This window comes from Protopterus annectens, chromosome 11.part0, assembly GCF_019279795.1.
Source record: "Protopterus annectens isolate FY-2018-M chromosome 11.part0, PAN1.0, whole genome shotgun sequence".
In the NCBI taxonomy this organism is placed as follows: Eukaryota; Metazoa; Chordata; order Ceratodontiformes; family Protopteridae; genus Protopterus; species Protopterus annectens.
In genome coordinates, this window is record NC_056745.1 from 516,851,258 (window position 1) to 516,869,506 (window position 18,249).

The 18,249-nt window shown below is 39.4% G+C and overlaps 1 protein-coding gene across 1 annotated transcript in view; it reads left to right on the plus strand.

Annotated features, from left to right (window-relative positions):
- CRYM (crystallin mu) overlaps positions 1-18,249 on the plus strand; it is a 234,683-nt gene that overhangs the window by 193,765 nt on the left and 22,669 nt on the right. Inside the window, exon 5 of the mRNA XM_044087222.1 lies at positions 2,866-2,967. Within this exon, the coding sequence (XP_043943157.1) occupies positions 2,866-2,967 (102 nt within the window). The remainder of the gene's footprint in view (positions 1-2,865; positions 2,968-18,249) is intronic.

Sequence of the window (18,249 nt, forward strand, 5' to 3'; positions counted from 1 at the left end):
AATGCAATAAAGTAATACGGCTGCTAGAGAAAATGAATACCTCCCAACTGTCCACGTTTTTGCCATTATGTTTTGGTCCATGCCTCATACAAATTGTGGTTTATTTGGCAAATCACTGAGGACTTGCATCACTAAATAATAACAGACATTTAAGTTTCAGATTTTATATCCTTCAGAAAATGCATGCTAATGCAAAATATTTAATACAAATACTATTAAGAACAAAAATTGTTTTGCTTACAGTTACCTTTTTTCCTTTTAGTGTCCTAAACATTAGTGACATAAAGTGGGATACATGCTTTACAGTCCACCCACATGTTTAATAACATCAACAAAATCCAGTCTTTCTCAGCCACTTTTCTTGCAAAGCTGTATTTCACAAATGTGACTGATGCTTTAAATATCAAATTTATTCACTAATTTCAGTATTGTTGGTCTTCTCCATATTCCTGTCTATTTCCCAACACCAGGCTCTAGTTCAAGTCCAAGGTACTTTTGATTCTGCTAGTCAACTCCTATGCTTTTCTCTCTCTCTCTCTCTCTCTAGCATTTTCATTTGGAACATTGGAAAAGGTTTCACTGACAACGTCTCTTTATGAGAATAATTGTCAGAAGAATGAGAAGCAGAGTCCCCCTTCTGTTTGATGGCTCACTTGTTGGATAAGCTTTTCTATTTTTTTCTTGGCCTGTTCTGCATCAAAACATGTCTTTGATCCTCCAGGAAAAAAATATTCTGAAGACAGCTGGATATATCAGCTTGAATCTCACACCTACTTCCCACCATTCCCTGATTGCTGGGATAAATTTGCTTCTCATCTGCTTGGTGTACAGTGAACAATAATTTTCCACAAACATTCAGCTGTCTCCAATTTCTAGTATTTTTCTATTCTTCCACAGTTCTGCCAGGATCAACTCTTTCTGCTAGAATGATTGTATCCTTACTAATATGGGTCTTGGCTTCTTTCTCATGGCCAGGTTTGGAGCATACACTCAATGCCCTTAGCAAATGGAATACTAGTCCGATTGTTTATTTGTGCTTTCATAAAATTAATACAGTCTGTTTCTTCAAATTTCTCTGGTACAGCAGAAAATCTCATGTTTTCTGTGCATGCAATGCCTTCTAACATCTTTTGAATTAGCTGTTCTTGAGAATTCTCATATTCAGCCACACTTTCATCATTTCAACCTCTGATTATTGCAGTTTTTGCAGTTTTATCAGTTCATCCGAGTAGCTAGTTAAAGCTTCTTCTAATCCGTCCAGCCTTTTGTTATTTGAGTTGATATACTTCTTCCAAGTTTCATTTATTCTAGTCACCTCTGAGTATCTTTAATTTATATTTTCCACTAAGTTACGAGAAGCCATCTCTTGTAGCAAAGCTGAAGCTTGAACTGCTTTTTGCTAAACAGCTGCAGGATTTTTCCCAGTCAGTGTTTTCTCTTCACCTTTTCTAGTTGATTTTCTTTCAGGTTTTCTAAATTTCTTATTTACTGGCATCCAGGCAGTGTACCTACTAGCCAGTGACTGAATTTTACTCATGCTGGCAGAATTACTAGCTCTTATCTCGGTTTCTTTTTTTATGCGCTGCAAGCTGAAGTCAATCCATTGATCAGTGTGCACTCATATCTGATTTGAACACTATTTTTGTGATATTGGGATACATTTTTTTAATATTCTGCTTTGCTGGTGGATAATTTTGTATTACATTTTAAAGTGTATGTATTCTTAACGTGTGGAGAGAACTGTGCTTAGGACCCCCTGCATCTCTGTGAATAATTATTGACTAACAAAAGACAGTCTGATACAGTGGGAATGACTTTATGTTCTCTCCCATTAAAAAGATTGCAAATAGGTTGCCTATCTGCCCGAGGGCATCTATAAGCCTAGCCAGAATATGTTAGCTTTTGCCACCCCCTTAGATTAGTTCCCTGTTCCTCAGTTCACATTTTATTGTTTTTTCAGACATTAATTTCAGAATTGATCACTAAACCACCTTCTGGACAAAAGAAATTAAATATAAATGGACCTTGCAAAAGGACACCCTTTTCTTATATTCAGAAACAGTTATTTTGTAAGTCTGTATCAAAATCCTCATCATGATTAATGTCCAAATTCGGGGTTACCATTGGCCTGCCCAATGAGAAGATAAGCTTTGGTCTGTACAAGAAGTCCCACACCTACCCCGTAAGCTAGGCACCGCAATATTCTTATGATACTTTGCAATAGCTTTTTTTGACATTCTGGAATTATTTGATTTAGCCTAGAGAGGATTATTATTTGCTGGTTTTCTGTTCCTGTTAAAGCTAACTGTCCAGCAATCCTTGATTCCCTAGATACTCCATTACCAATGTGTAAAATCATGCATATATTAAATCCTGGCTATCACAAGTCTACATGACTGCAATGATGCAGCAGCTGTCCCTGGAGACTGATCCTTTCTGGTGTCACTATACTAAGCAGACAAGCTGTACAACACTAGTTAAGGAAACTGGGTATAACTGGCATAATGAGAATCTGGGAAACAAAGCAGACAAGCTGTACAACACTAGTTAAGGAAACTGGGTATAACTGGCATAATGAGAATCTGGGAAACATTTCATAGTTTGAAAATGTAAGTCATACAATTTCAGCAAATAGTGATTTTTTCCTCAAAATATACATTTTAAGATTATTGCTTCACATATTAACTGTCTAATTTGTGAAATTGTGTGGAAGTAATCAATACACAGATAGCAAAATTTTCCTAAAATGTGAATAAAATGTATTTTAAGTGGAATTTGTCAGTCAGTGTGTAGAGATGTTTTATTATATTAATAAGCCCATATTCTGATATGTTGCAAATGTTGTCTCTTTTTTATGTATCCCAGTATCTGAAACCAGCAAATGCAAAGGTCCTGTGCATTCTAGGTGCAGGTAACCTGTCCTACAGTCACTATGATGTTTTTACCGAGATGTTTTCATTTCAAGAGGTAAGAATAGCTTTTGTTCAAGAAGTAGAGTAATGTATCACTGTTGAATTTATACATAACTTGTTGACAAGGCAAAAGACATGGACTGTCTGTGAATACATGAGAAGTAGGTAAACTCTACAGCATTAATTCAGGTATTCTATTATAGCAATAACCCATGCCTGGGTGTGGGTAATGCTAAATTTACCCACGGTTGGCGTGGTTTGGTCCCGAGGCGCCGAGGACCAAACAAAGCCAACCGTGGGTAAATTTAGCATTACCCACACCCAGAAGTGGGTTATTGCTATTATACCATGACATTATTTAAGAAAAGAAACTGTTACTTTTCTTAAATAATGGCATAGTATAATGCCTGTTTACTGCCCTTCCGCAGATGTCTGGCATCCGCGGCAGTTCTGATGTACTGCGCACCTGCGCAGTACATCAGAGTGTGAGCAAAAGCAACGGAGAAAGCAAGATCTCCATTGCTTTTTTTAGTGTCTCACTATGTTAAATGAGTTTAACATAGCGAGACAGTTTTAAAATAAGCAACGGACATCTCCGTTGCTTATTTTAAACTGCCTCGCTATGTTAAACTCATTTAACATAGCGAGACACTAAAAAGCAACGGAGATCTTGCTTTCTCCGTTGCTTTTTAAACACTGTCTTGCTATGTTAAATGGGTTTAACATGGCGAGACAGCTTTAAAATAAGCAACGGAGATCTCCGTTGCTTATTTTAAAGCTGTCTCGCTATGTTAAACCCATTTAACATAGCGAGACAGTGTTTTAAAAAAACGAGTTATACTAATGGAAAAAAGTCCGGGCGACCGGACCTTTTTCCATTAGTATAACTCGATTTACAACGGGCACGCTGGCCAATCAGCGTGCACGTTTTGGGGGGGGTCATGGTATAATATGCAAAGATTCATGACAAATTTGGATAGATGCACTTCAAAACAAGTTAAGATTTGTACACAATTTAATGATACAAAAGGTGCTGTCAGAAAACCTCACAATAACAACCCTTATATACTAGGTATGAGTACTGTTTGCTTAAAAATGTAAGTAAGTTTGGGGGTGTGAGTCACATGGCATGGCTGGGTTCTTCAGTCTGGAATAAAAGCTTGAAATGGAAGCATCTTATGTGTCCCTGTTGTGCAGTGCCTCTCTATGCCTGAATACCTAACAAGTGCTTTCTAATTTGACATGATGTCAGAATTAAAAGGACTTCAGACATTAAATTTTAATATTGTGGGTTTACTTTGGTCTTGCTGTTCTGCAGTTGCTCTTTCTTGTCAGGACATGTTACAGTTAAATGTATGAGCAAGGACAAGTATGTTTTCCATTGTGCTAACTTTGCCATTTTTATTTCAGTGAAAAATTTAAAATATGATTTGTTTAAACTGTGTAGTAATTTCAAATTTTGCAATTGCCCCACATCACCCAATTTACACTTCTATGGACTAGTAGAAAAATTTTGTATGAATTTCTTCAGTTTTTCACTTGAAATTATGGCCATACAATTAACAATATTTCTGTAGTTACAGGAGAACTTTTTCTGAAAACTGGAAGTCCAGTCTTCAATGTTCTGAGTTACTCTTATTCTGAGTGCCTTGAGAATAAGACCTCCTGTACAGTACAATCAAAAAAGGGTCCTTAGCCATCTTGTAAACACTTTGTTAAAGCACCACCTGCAGCTCTGCATAGTAACACTGTATCCAGTGCCTCCACTGTTAATCCTTTAAGGCAAACCAGTACACAGACAACTTTTCTGGTCATTGGTGATTCTGTAGTGAGGCACACAGATGTCCTCCTCACCAGGCTGAGTAAGGAGAGAGTCACGGGTAGCTGCCTTTCTGGGGTTAGGATCCATCAAGTCACACAGGCACTTAGGTCATTGAACCACAGGTCCCAGTATGACACTGTCATAGTCCATGTGGGAGTTAATGACCTGAGACATACCTCCCTTGACTATATATGAAGCAAGACATGACTGAGCTTGATGATTGTGTGTCTCAGGCAGGTATAAGGCTAGCACTGAGCAGCATACTACCTTCTCCAAGGATGATGCCATGTTACCAACAGAATATTATTGATTTTAACAACTAGCTTAGCTTGTGGTGTCAATTCAGGGAGGTACAACATTTGACAGCCTAGGAGGACATGGTTGACAGACCATGCTGCTTTGCCAGGAATGGTCTGTACTTATCCCCTCTAAGCTTTTAGATATTGGCAAAGACCTTTTCCAGCCCCATAGTGCCTTTTTAGGCATTGCCAAACTGATAAACCTACCAACTTAACTGAACCTATGAAGGAATATCTGAAGGTCATATTGCTGAATGATAGTAGTCTTTGCAAGAAACTTCGCCCTGCAAGCCTTCCTCTCCCTGGACAGTGTAGACATCTATGTAGTAATGGAGACATTGTTTAAAGTCACTAAGAGTACCACATCAATGCAATGTTATAATGCCTTTCACTCCTTTAAACCAGCTATTGCATAGGAGAGAACTAAAAGTGGAGAAGTGTCAGTATATATTTAGACTAATCTCATATCCAGACTAGAACTCATACATGTACAACTCACCCGTACCATAGTCTTGCAACATATAGGTCCCCCTCCATGTCCCAGGAAATCCATACTACCTATATCAATGTACTAGAGTCCCTCACTGTTCATTCCAATATGATATTCATAGGGGAGCTGAACTACCCCTCTATAGATTAGGAGTCCTACATCACTTCTACTGAACATGCCCAGCGATTCCTAAACTTTTTTAATACCAACATCCTGAATCTGTTGGTCCATTCTCCTACCAGGGGTACAAACATCCATGACCTTATTGCCATGAATACGGGAGGCCAATGTTCTTCACTCAATGTAATATCTTTGCTTGTCAGATCTGACCATAAGGCAGTATTAGTTGAAATAAAAATTAAATCTGGGGATCCAGTGAAGCCAAAAACCTTTAGAAACTATTCCACGGCTAACCTCTCTTTACTAAGCAACTTCTTGGCTAAATTCCAAGCACACCCAAACCCAGTAAACACTGAGCTATTTATAAAATCTCTGTAAAGCCATATTGATAGCTGTATAAAGCGAGCTGTGCTCATTCATATTAAGAATAAGACAAACTCAAATGACAAGCCACCCTGGTGGAATCACAATATCAATCAGTTATATAAAAAAGAAAAAAAAATTGGCCAAGCATAGGAGGTGTAGAACAGTGTGTGTATGTACCTTTAAGAAGCATTTCCAGATATAAGCATGTGCATATAAATAGTTTGCATGTGAAGACAGCAGTGCCATTTTGAGAGAACAGCCAGAGTGTTAACATGTATGAGTGTGGTAGTCAGTCTATTTGTAAGTTTATTTAAGTTTGTTACAAAGACCCACACCCGCTTGTCTGTTTTAGCCTGACCAGACGAGCGACATGGTGTCAGAACTGGGATTAAGAGAACAATTTCTTTAAGCCATGAGGTGCAGAGTTGAAGGTGAGGGCAGATCAAAATGGTTGAGTGAAACAGAGCTCAGACAAACAAAAAAGGGCCAGAAACTAACTCAAGGTAACAAAAACTCGCACAGATGATTTATTTGGCAAATAAAATTAAATGGGGCATTTGTAAGGCAAAAAACACATTATTAATCAAATGAGTAACACAAAACATATTAATCAAATGAAAGACACAAAATGCATTATTAATTAAACAAATAGTTTCAAACTATGATATTTGATAAAACTAACAGAAATATTCATGTGGGGCTCAGAATTACCTTTGGTTTGCATAACAAGCATGTTTGAAGTAAAACGGGCACAACAAAAGTAAAATGAGCATGATAAGAGATTAAAAGGGCATAACAAGTACAATAAAAGGGCAAATTAAGCTTAAAGTGCAAGGCGTCATCATGCTTTTTTTAGTAAAAGACCGTGTTTGGGCACAAACTACTGTTTTGCATTGACCAAAGCCATTCAAAGCATAACTAGAGTTGTTCGAAGTATCTCAGAGTGTGCAAAGTATTTGCAGAGTGTGTACTTTATTACAGTGCAGTTATTTCCAATAGTTTGCTGTGTGCAAAATACAATTATATTGCAAAGTGCAGTCAAAGCACAGCCATTTCAAAAAGTTTATTGTGCTGTGTACATTTATTCACAGAGTGCTGCCATTTCAAAGTGTTTCTTACTCTGTAGAGAGTTATTTCGCAAAGTACAGCCATTTTGAAAAGTTCTTGTGCTGTATACAGTTTATTTGCAAAGTACATTAATTTCAAAGTGTTTCTTACTCTGAGCTCTTTTTGCTATGTACAGTTTATTCACAAAGTACAGTCATTTTGAAGAATTTGTTACATTGATAAGGAGTGGTTTCACAAAGTACAGTGGTTTCAAAGTGCTCTTGTGCTACGGAGATTTACTTGGCAAAGTGTAGTTATTTCAAAGAGTTTGTTGTGCTATTGGGCATAATTACAAGTAGTGGCATAAAGTTCTGGCATATATATTTGTGTGTATGTTCATGCATAATTTCAAGCACCTTCACTACTGTGTGTCTATATCGCAGAAGCATTTTGCAGACTTAGTCCACTTGTGTTTGATCATAATATAGCAGAGTATTGGAGAGTATTTGAGCAGGAATACAATATTTTCATACAAGCAGCCTTTTCTGACAAAGATGCATGTACAAGGACATTCATTTTGCTTAACTTAGCTGGGTCAGGGGCTGTTGAAAGAGAGCACTCATTTGTTTGTGAACCAGCAGTATATGCAGGAGAGAGGGAACCGCCATATTGTGGTATCAGTGAATCAAGGGAGGACCCTGAATGCTTAAAATGTAAATTTAGAGAAATGTGCAACCCTCAGGCAAATGTTACATTAGAGAGGCACTTATTTTATACAAGAGACCAAAAGCCAGGAGAAACGTTTGCAGCTTGTATCACTGACTTGAGAAATAAGGCTAAAATGTGCAGATTTGGTGACTTGAAAGTTGCGTTAATAAAGGACAGGCTTGTGTGTGTTGTTAATTGTGCTGCAGTGAGAAAGATTTTGCTTTGTGACCATGATTTAACATTAAGCAAAGCCATAGAGATTTGTCAAATCCATAAGCTCACAGAAAGGCACACAAGTATGCTTACAAGTGATAAGAGCATGGTTTCAACAGCCTCTAAAGCAAACATAGACAGCATGCAGCATGTGGCAAACAGAAACAGGCCTAAGCACATGGCAGCTGCAGCCCCTGTGGGTCTGCCTGGGAAACCCCATAACTTTCTAGCAAGTTCCAAGACTAACTTAGCAAAATGGACATGCTCAATGCAGTATAAGGGTGAATCAGCAAAACCCAAGTCAAGTCTTATTGTTAACTGTTGTAATTGTGGTGCCAATCATGAGTCTAAAAGAGAGAAGTGCTTATCACTTGGTCAGCAATGCCACAAGTGTAAAAAATGGAATCACTTTCAAATGTTTTGTAAATCAAGCAAGCCTCATTCAATTATTAAAAAAGGTCACTCAAAAAAGCAAGTCAGTTATGTAGGAAGCTGAAACCCTACTTTCTATGTAGATGGTGTATCAGTGGTCAGTGAGAAGGTTAATGCAGTAGATTTGTTGGCAAAGAACCAAATATTTTGTACTGTCCTGATCAATGGCAAGCCCACACAGCTCAAAGTAGACACTGGTTCAGAGTGTAATGTAATGTCAGCAGAAACATTTGGTAAGTGAGGGTGTGAACCTTTTTGCTTATGGAGGTGAAAAGATTCAAACTGAAGGCTCAGTAGTGCTTTCATGCTATTCAGCTGGGAACAGTTACAGCTTGTAATTTTATGTAGTCAGAAGACCTGTGCAGTCATTATTAGGTCTCAGAGACAGTTTGGGAATGAAACTGCTTTCTTTCACCAAAGATGTCCATCATGTAAACACGTCTCAGTTCCAGATTTTCTTATGCTATTTTCTCAGAGCATGCTGATGTTTTCGATGACAAGCTAGGCAAACTTCCAGCTGTGTTCTCCATGAAAGTAGATCCAGAGGTCAGTCCAGTGGTCAGACCAGCAAGGAGAGTTCCAGTAGCTGTCCAGGACAAAGTCAAGGTCTAGTTAGACAAAATGGTGCAGCAAGGTGTGACTTGTCCAGTCACAAAACCAACTGAGTGGTTGTCTTCCATGAAATCAGAATATGCATTGACCCAAAAGACTTGAACAAGGCATTAAAAAGACCTCACCATCCTATGCATACAGTTGAGGAGACTGACACCCTCATGTCAAATGCCACTGTTTTGTCTGTCTTGGATGCAAAGAGTTCATTTTGGCAAGTAATGTTTGATTGCAAATCTTCACTACTGATTACATTCAGTACTTCATTTGGTAGATACAGATTCCTTAGGATGCCTTTTTGAATAAATTCTGTCAGTGAAGTCTTTTAGTGTGCAATGGAGCAAATTTTTTTCAGGCTACCCATGTGCTATAATAGTTGATGATTTACTGGTTGGAGGCAATGGTAAAGCAGACCATGACAGAAACCTCAGGAAAGTTCTGGACAGAGTGCATGAAGTGAATTTAAAGCTCAATCTTCTGAAATGTAAATTCTACCAGAAGTGACATATGTAGCCCATTTATTAAACAGTACAGGCTTATGAATAGACCCTTCTAAACAAGCAGCAATTCTTGAGATGACAGCTCCAGACAATGCCCAAGCCCTACAGCATTTTCTTGGTATGGTTAACTATTTTGGCAAATTTATCCCTGACTTTAGTGAGTTATCAGCACCTTTTAAGAGAGCTGATGTACAAAAATGTTGCCTTTTCATGGTTAGAACAACACCAGAGATCATTTGTTAACCTCAAACAGCAAATTGCCAGCCCGTCTACATTAAGGTACTATGATGTCCACAAACCAGTAGTACTTTCCTTTGATGCTTCAAAATTCAGTCTTGGTGCAGTAATTCTTCAAGAGGGCAGAGCTGTTGCTTATGCATCTAGAATGCTTACCCAACCTGAAATGATCAAATTGAGAAGGAACTTTTGACAATTGTGTTCACTTGTTCAAAGTTCCATGATTATATTTATGACCGAGCTATCCAGATAGAAAATGACCATCAACCTCTAGTCATGATTTTAAAGAAGCCTATGCATTCAGCTCCAGGAAGACTACAAATAATGATTCTCAAATTGTAGAAAATATAATTTCTAAATGGTCTATACAAAAGGCAAATTCTTTATATGGTTGATACTTATCTAGATCATCCAGAAATACCACAGAACAGCTTGATGTAGAGAATTTTGACTTGTCATGGAAGTGCGTAATTTTTCTACCAGGAGACTTGAGCTAAGAGATCATACAAAGACTGATCTAATTTTGCAAAAGCTCAACTACTTTATCAATGTAGGATGGCCGTCAAAGCAATCCTGTGTACTGCCAGAAATAGAACCATATTTTCCATACAGAGATGAGATGCTGATGGAAGATTGTATCATTTTCAAAGGTCCAAAAGTTATTGCTCCTACTTCCTTACAACATGAAAGCATTCATATTTTGTATCGTGGCCACTCAGGTTCCGATTCTACCAAAAGAAGGGCGATAGGACTATTATTTTGGCCTTCTCTATTGAAAGACATTGATAAAGTGCTTTCTTCTTGTTCAGTGAGAAACAGTACTAAACTGCATTTGCAAAAACAGCCACATCAGCTAAGCCAAATTCCTGAACTACCTTGGTCAACAGTAGCCACTGACATATTTGAGTGGAACAATCAGCATTACTTAGTGTTGATAGACTCTTTTATTCAAACTGGTTTGAGATCGATATGCTACCTAACCTAACTTCCAGTGCTGTTTTTACTAAGATGAAACATCATTTCTCAGTCCATGGTAGCCCACACACCATTATTTCTGACAACGGTTCTCAGTTTACCAGTCAATTGTTTCAGAGATTTGCAAAAGAGTGGGACTTTATCCATATAATAGTAGTCCTGAATACCCACAGTCAAATGGCCTTGTTGAACGTGCATTACAGAGTGCAAAGCAATTACTAGAGAGGTCAAAGTGTGACAGGGCCAGTTATCTTCTTGAATTTACTTAATCTCAGAAATATACCCCGTGACAACCTACTTGGCTCGACTGATCAGAGACTTCTATCTAGGCAAACCAGAACAACCTTACCTATTTGTTCTACTTTGTTGGTGCCTAATGCTAAAAACAACAGAGCAATCGAAGCCCAACTTTTTAAGAAACATTCTTCTCAAGTCCAGTTATGATAAAACAAGCAGATTTCTTTGTCCATTAAAAAGAGGAGAGACCGTGAGGATGCAAACAGTGAAAGGCTTTGATCGAATGTATGTACCAAGCAGAGATCCTTAGTGGAATCTGAGGGTATAGAATACATGAGAAACCACAGACATCTTCCTTCTGTATCAGAAATGATGTAGTAGCATCGTACCTGCGATACAGACTCTCTATCTCAGAGCAATCCTGACAATGTTCATACCAAAGAACATGTCTCAGTATCCATTCCCATTCCTGATGGTGTCCCAGTTGTCCCCACAGTTGAGCATTCCTTAAAGACAGTCCTCATTGCTAGATCCAGTTCTGACTTTTATGTTACATGATCAGGTCGTATTTCTAGACCTACTGTAAAATACACAGCAGCCTGGACATGATTGTTTTATGAGTGTCTAATTTTTTATGATTGCATGTCAAAGAATTAGTTCTGTATAATTGTATGTCATTGAATACTGTCATTTTAGTATATGATCTATTTCTCAAAGAGGAAGGATGTAGAAGCATTTCCAGATGTAAGCATGTGAATATAAATAGTGAGCACATGCAGGCAGTAGTGCCATTTTGAGAGAACAGCCAAAGTGTTAACATTTATGAGTGTGGCAGTCAGTCTGTTTAAGTTTATTTAATTAAGTTACAAAGCCTCATTCCTGATGTGCTTGTGTGTAATAAAGCTGCTTGAACTGAACTCACAACCACGTGTCTGTTTTATCCTGACCAGATGAGCGACAGGAGGAACAAAGCCCTACGTACTAAAAGCTCCCTGACCAATCTAAACAGGCAGCTAAGAGAGTTAATTAATACTTCAAAGGCAAAATTTGAAGAAAAAATAGCTTTTCAGGCAAAGGAAAACCCAAAGCTTTCTACAGCTATATCCATAACCTCAGAGGAAATGCACAATGCTCAGAACCTATTATAAATGGTATCACCCACACTGAACCAGAGGCCATTGCCAACCTTTTGGATGACAGGTTTAACTCAAATTTCTACTCCGACTCCCCATGGTAGACCAAAGGATATACAACCATTATTAGGGAACAGGTCATCAAAGCACTTTCCAAGGCCAAAAACACAGCATCAATGAGCCCCGATAACATCCTGGGATGTTTAATAAATAGCATGAAACATAACCTCTCTGGTCCATTTGAATCACTTTTCAACTGGAGCATTCAGTCAGGTTTTGTGCCCAAGGCATGGAAGATGGCTACAGTTATTCCCCTGTACAAAGGAGGTCCAACCACTGATCTGTGTAACCACAGGCCTATAAGTCTTACCACCCTAATATGCAAGGCCATGGAAGTAATCATGGACATGATAAATGAGGATACAGGTAACCTGCAAATGCTGCACCCATCACAGCTCAGCTTTGTTAAAGTAAGGTCATGCCTTTTAAATCTGGTGGACTTTTTTGAGAGGGTCACTGAAGCATTGGATGAAGGTAAGACTGTGCACACAGTTTACCTTGACCTGGCCAAGGCTTTTGATACAATACCCCATTCAGGCATTATAGGCAAGCTCACTAATTTAGGTATAAACTCTTTTATCACCCCACTGGATAGCCAGCTGGTTCACTGATAGGATCCAGGAGGGCAAAATATGTGAGGCTACCTCCACCAACAGACCATTTACTAGGGGAGTCCTTCCTTTTTGGCATCTATTTCTCTGAAATGGAAGCAAATGCTGAAGGTTTACAGCTGACTAAGTCTGCAGATGATTGCAAGCTGGGGATTATCATTGACTTCCCTACAGACACTAGCATTCTTCAAGGTCTGTCTCTGACTAGCAAATGGTACAAAAGCCATGGTCAGTGCTAAGAAATGCACAATTGTACCCTTCGGGAAGTCAACCATCCTGGCTAATTACCATATTGATAATACACCCCTAAGAGTCAACCCAGAGTTCATGGACCTGGGTACACTCATAAACAGTAGCTTTACCTTTGGTAACCACGTGGCCACAGTGGAGAGGAAATCCTTTTATGTTACGCAAATTATAAGTAAGAGCATGGCATCTAGGTCTAAAGAAGCCATTATCCTGCTGTACTCCACCCTTATCAAACCAGTCATAGAGTACAATGCTCCCATTGGTGTGTACCTGACCAGGTATATGCAGCAACTAGAGTGACATCAAAGGTTCCTTACAAAAAGAATACAAGGTGTAACAAACCTACCATATGCAGAGTGCCTTAAAGGCCTTTCCCTCTACTCAGTTTCCTATAGATTGCTGAGGGGAGTTGTATGCCTGGCTTGCAAGGCATCCTCAAGCCCCCCATTTATGAATCTCCGACATATTCATAAGTCAAAGAGCACCAGAAATATATGGTCTAGGGACCTGAATTTGTCTATGACTTAAACAAAACATGCTGGAGAGACAGATGTGTCCCAGAGACTGCCCCTCCTGTGGAACAGGCTTCTCATCCATGTGAAGCTGAGTTTGCCTATTACACAGTTTAAGCACAGCCTAGACAAGTAGATGGGGAATAGGAAATTTACACCAGGGCTGACATCAATGTCCCTTTTCGACAGAGGTAGCTTATAAATGCCTGGCCCTCAATGTCCTATTTGGATACAGGACATCATTATTCTTTCGGGAAAACTTGGATAGGCTTAGAAACGCCTCCTAGGTCATTAGCCTAGTAACAGTTTATGAATCTATAATGAATCCACTGCACTATGTTTCTCATGTAGCAGGTTAGGAAGTCATTAACATATTTAAGTCTTCTGAAGGAAAAAAACATTTTTTGTATTAAAATGTAAATCCTAGCACACTGTGCACCAAAGAAGGCTGTGTCTTATGTGAGGCATTTATTTGTCACAAGAAATCAAGGGGTACAGTAGACTCTTGATTCTTATATCACTGAATTAAAACATACCCTGGGATTCAATAAGCCTACACTGAGTTTACATGTGTGCACAGTGACACACGGTGAGCAGCACCACATTGCATTTAAACGTAAATAACCTCAGTTTCATGGCTGGCAACAGTGTTGCTGGCCAGGAAGCCATGTAAAGCAACTCAAATAACAAACCTGTTTACCTTAGAACACAATATGTTATCTGGATTGAGCAGAATGCCACAATGATAACCAAGACTTAATATATAGTTATGTATATGGTCAAACACAGTAAAGGACAGTATATGCACTGAAGAGTATTGTGAAATCCCATTCCAGGCATTCTATAACAAAGCTTTGCAAATGATCTGTAAGGGTACATAGACTGCCATGTAAAATAAACACTCAGGGGAAGTGTGTGTATTGAATAAGGACACACAGATGAATTTTAGGAATGAACATAGAGAAAGAGGAGAGCTAAAGCAATCTAATGTACAGCAGATGAGGGCATGTCAATGGAAGACAGTTGTAACAGAAACACCAGTCACATATCAGTATGGTACAATACTGACTACACAGTGAAAATGTGTATTATCTGATTGTCATGCAAGGTGACATAACAATGGGGAATATGTCTTTTGTGAGATAAGCATCCTGACATGAACAGTGCAGAGGACATTTATAAGGGATGTTGTATACAAATGGGGTAGGGTGCATATTGTAAAGTTGTGCAAACTGATTTGCCTGAATATGAGTGTAATCTCAGCAGAGGTCTCCAGCAAGTGAGACACAGGTAAAGGCTCATGGACAACAGTAACAGAAGCAAGCACAATAATGGACAATATCAGAATAATAGCCCCTGTAATCCCATGTCTCTGACATAACATATTTGATTTACAGTGATCAGAGATGGTTCTGCACAAACACACTTGAAAAACTATTCTGACATGTCCACACTCCATGAGAGTAATCATTTTCACTGACCAGACACTGTAACATCTGCTGGAGGTGTTAGGAGGGACACTGCTATACCTGTATGTGACATTATGATCAATACAGGCTAGTTGACTGGTGTGCATGGCATATATGACACAATCCACACTGTCACAAATGTTACCCAGTCCATCAATGTTGTCAGACGGCTAGGTATGTACTGTGTATCACATATGCATCGGGTATCACATATGCATCTGGTGTAATAACCTAATGGGAGTTCTGCACCATCAGACAGTAACGTTTATTCCACAAAAAGTATACCTAGTTATGGCCAATAAGATGTGTGACAGATCACTGTGGCAAAGGTGGTACACTTCAGTTACACTTCACTCGAAGTTGTGTAGGGAGGTTCATGAAGAAGGGTGCATTGTACTCGGTTATTGGTGTGATGAAGGCTATGAACTATGGAGGTGTTATGGACTGTGATGTGGATGTCCGTCACATACTCAGTAGTTGTGTTACATACAAGGGACTAGTCAGCACTGTGGCCACATGCTGGTGGACGTTCCACATATGATTTTTTTCCAGGACACGGGTCACATACCTAGTGGTCTGATTAGAGGGTGTGATAGCTACATTATCCTTGGGTGGTTGTTGTTTTTCTGACGTAACGCATTTCCCCGTGTTTGTTTCACTGCAGGTGTTGTCATGGCTGTGGCAGCAATCTTTGGTATCGGTTGATACTGTCTGTATTATACTAATATCACAGTTGAGTTGGAGTCAGTGATTGTGCACAATCTGTAGTTTCAGACAACTGTGTGGACATAGGATGTATATGTAATTTGTGACGTCTGTGACTTAAATAATGGACAGAAAAGGGCCTAGCAGACAGCCCTGATATATGGACCTGATCACTGGACCTGAGATATAGGTTACAGCACACATTTCAATATAATTAGATGCCATGTATGCGATACAGTGGTCTTCCCACTTGGTGATATAAGTGTTTATGGCCACATCTGACAGTGTTGAGTGAATACCTCACTGCCATACCTCTCACCCTCTTAAGAGCAAGAAATCTTGACAAAGCCATATATAAAGGTGGGTCAAAGGCCCAAAAATAGGGACATTTTTAAATATTGCTCTTACAAACTTAGAAAGCTGAAAGAATAGCAGGTTTTACATTAGCATGAATTTTCTGAAGGGTTTAAAGTCTGAAACTCAAATGTCTGTCATTATTTTCTAACTTCAGTCTTTAATGATTTGCCACTAATTTTCCAGAAAACCACAATTTTATGAAAAATGGACCAAAACTCTGAGGCAAAAATCTGGACATTCTGTGAAAATCTTTACGGTTGAGAAGTATGCTTACTGTGGATTTGTGTCAAATGCCTTGGGCTTTTCAAATTCAAATGGATGATAGTGTTGTTGTCATGCAGTGACATCTTTGAAGACATCTAACAGATGTAACAGACATCATGAAGCATTAACAACTCACACAGGCCTGTTACACACAGCCGGGATTTTACTAGTGTCCATTTAGTAAAGGTCCATGATGACATGCTGATCTACCTCACAGGAGAGTCAAGATGTGTCTGTGCATGCATGCATCAGGTGCTGTCCCCCCCAGCTCAGATGGATGCCTATTGATGTACACCCTTCTACAGGAACATAGTCTGTATAGATGGCGTGTTGGTGTATATTCAACCATGTCAGGAAGGTCTATGTGCTGTGTCACATTATAGGTTATCAGTGATGTTGTCACAGCCAACTGATTCTGTGTGATAGGCCTGGATGAAGGTAAAATGGTGCATACTGCGTATCCTGATCTGGCCTAGGGTTTTCACACAGTCCCCCATGCAGGTATCCTTGAGAAACTCTCCCAGCTGGGGATAAATCCTTACATCACTAGATGGGTAACCAATTGTCTCACTGACAAAACACATACTGTAAAAGTTGGTGAATCAACCTGTACCAGTAGAACTGTCACTATTGGCATATCCCAGGGATCTGTGCTTGGTCCTTTACTGTTTGGAATCTATTTCTTGACAGTTCAGGCTAAAGTATATGGCCTTTGGCTTACTGTGTTTGCTGATTTTTGCATACTGGTTGCAATCATTGAGTCTACCAGTTATGATAACATACTACTGGAGGGGCCAACACAGACAAATGATTGGTGACAAAGCCACACAGTCTACAAATAATATAATCATACAAATAATGCTCTCTTTTGCATGTACCTCACCAGAAATATACAGCAGCTGGACAGACCACTGGGGTGTCTCACAAAAAGCACACACACACACACAGGTCATACAAACCATGCCATAATGTATGTGGATAGATTGAAAGCCATGTGTAATCTGTATCATATAGGATGGGATGACATCTGCCTGGCCTCTAGGCCAGTCTCTGACACTGCCCTGGTGGGAATAGTGTACATCCACAAATCAGATATAGCTGATGACATCAGCAGTGTCTGGTGAGGAGAACATGGTAATATCAGTGTCCTACATGCTGGTGTAAAAGCTTCTCAGTAATGTAAAGAAAGTGCACAAACACCCCTGTTGCCTTAAATGCAGAGTTCTATAGTCTGTGTACTTATATAGGGAGGGGTTCTGTTCTCACTGTAGTCAAGTGCCACAGCTCAAGTCTAACTTGGAATGTCTCAGACAACACTTTATAGCTAATGGCATCAGCAGTGTCTGGTGAGGAGAAATATGGTAATAGTAGTGTCCCACGTAAAAGGCTGTCTGTAATGTTAAGCAAGTGCGTGCGTGCACACACACACACACACACACACACACACACACACACACACACAGTTGGCTGCAGTGAGAACAGAACCCTTACCCAAGTACACAGACTACAGAAGTCTGTATTTACGGCAAGGACCACAGCTGAAGTATGACATTTACAAGGCTGCAGGACAACTTACAGTGGAGGACAGCAGTGGATGTTGGAGAGAAGATGTTGGGAGGCCTGCATGAAATGGGTGTATAGGCATGTGTAAGTGTCAAAATACTGTCAATCCACGGGATTGGAGTGGTAACTGTAGGATACACACTTATAATCTTCTGGCTGGATAGACATGTATATACACACACACACACACACACACACACACACACACACACACACACACACACACACACACACACACACTCGTGACTGCAGTGAGAACAGAACCCCTACCTAAGTACACAGACTACAGAACTCTGTATTTAAGGCAAGCACCAAAGCTCATGCCTGACGTGTACAAGGCTGCAGGACAACTTATAGTA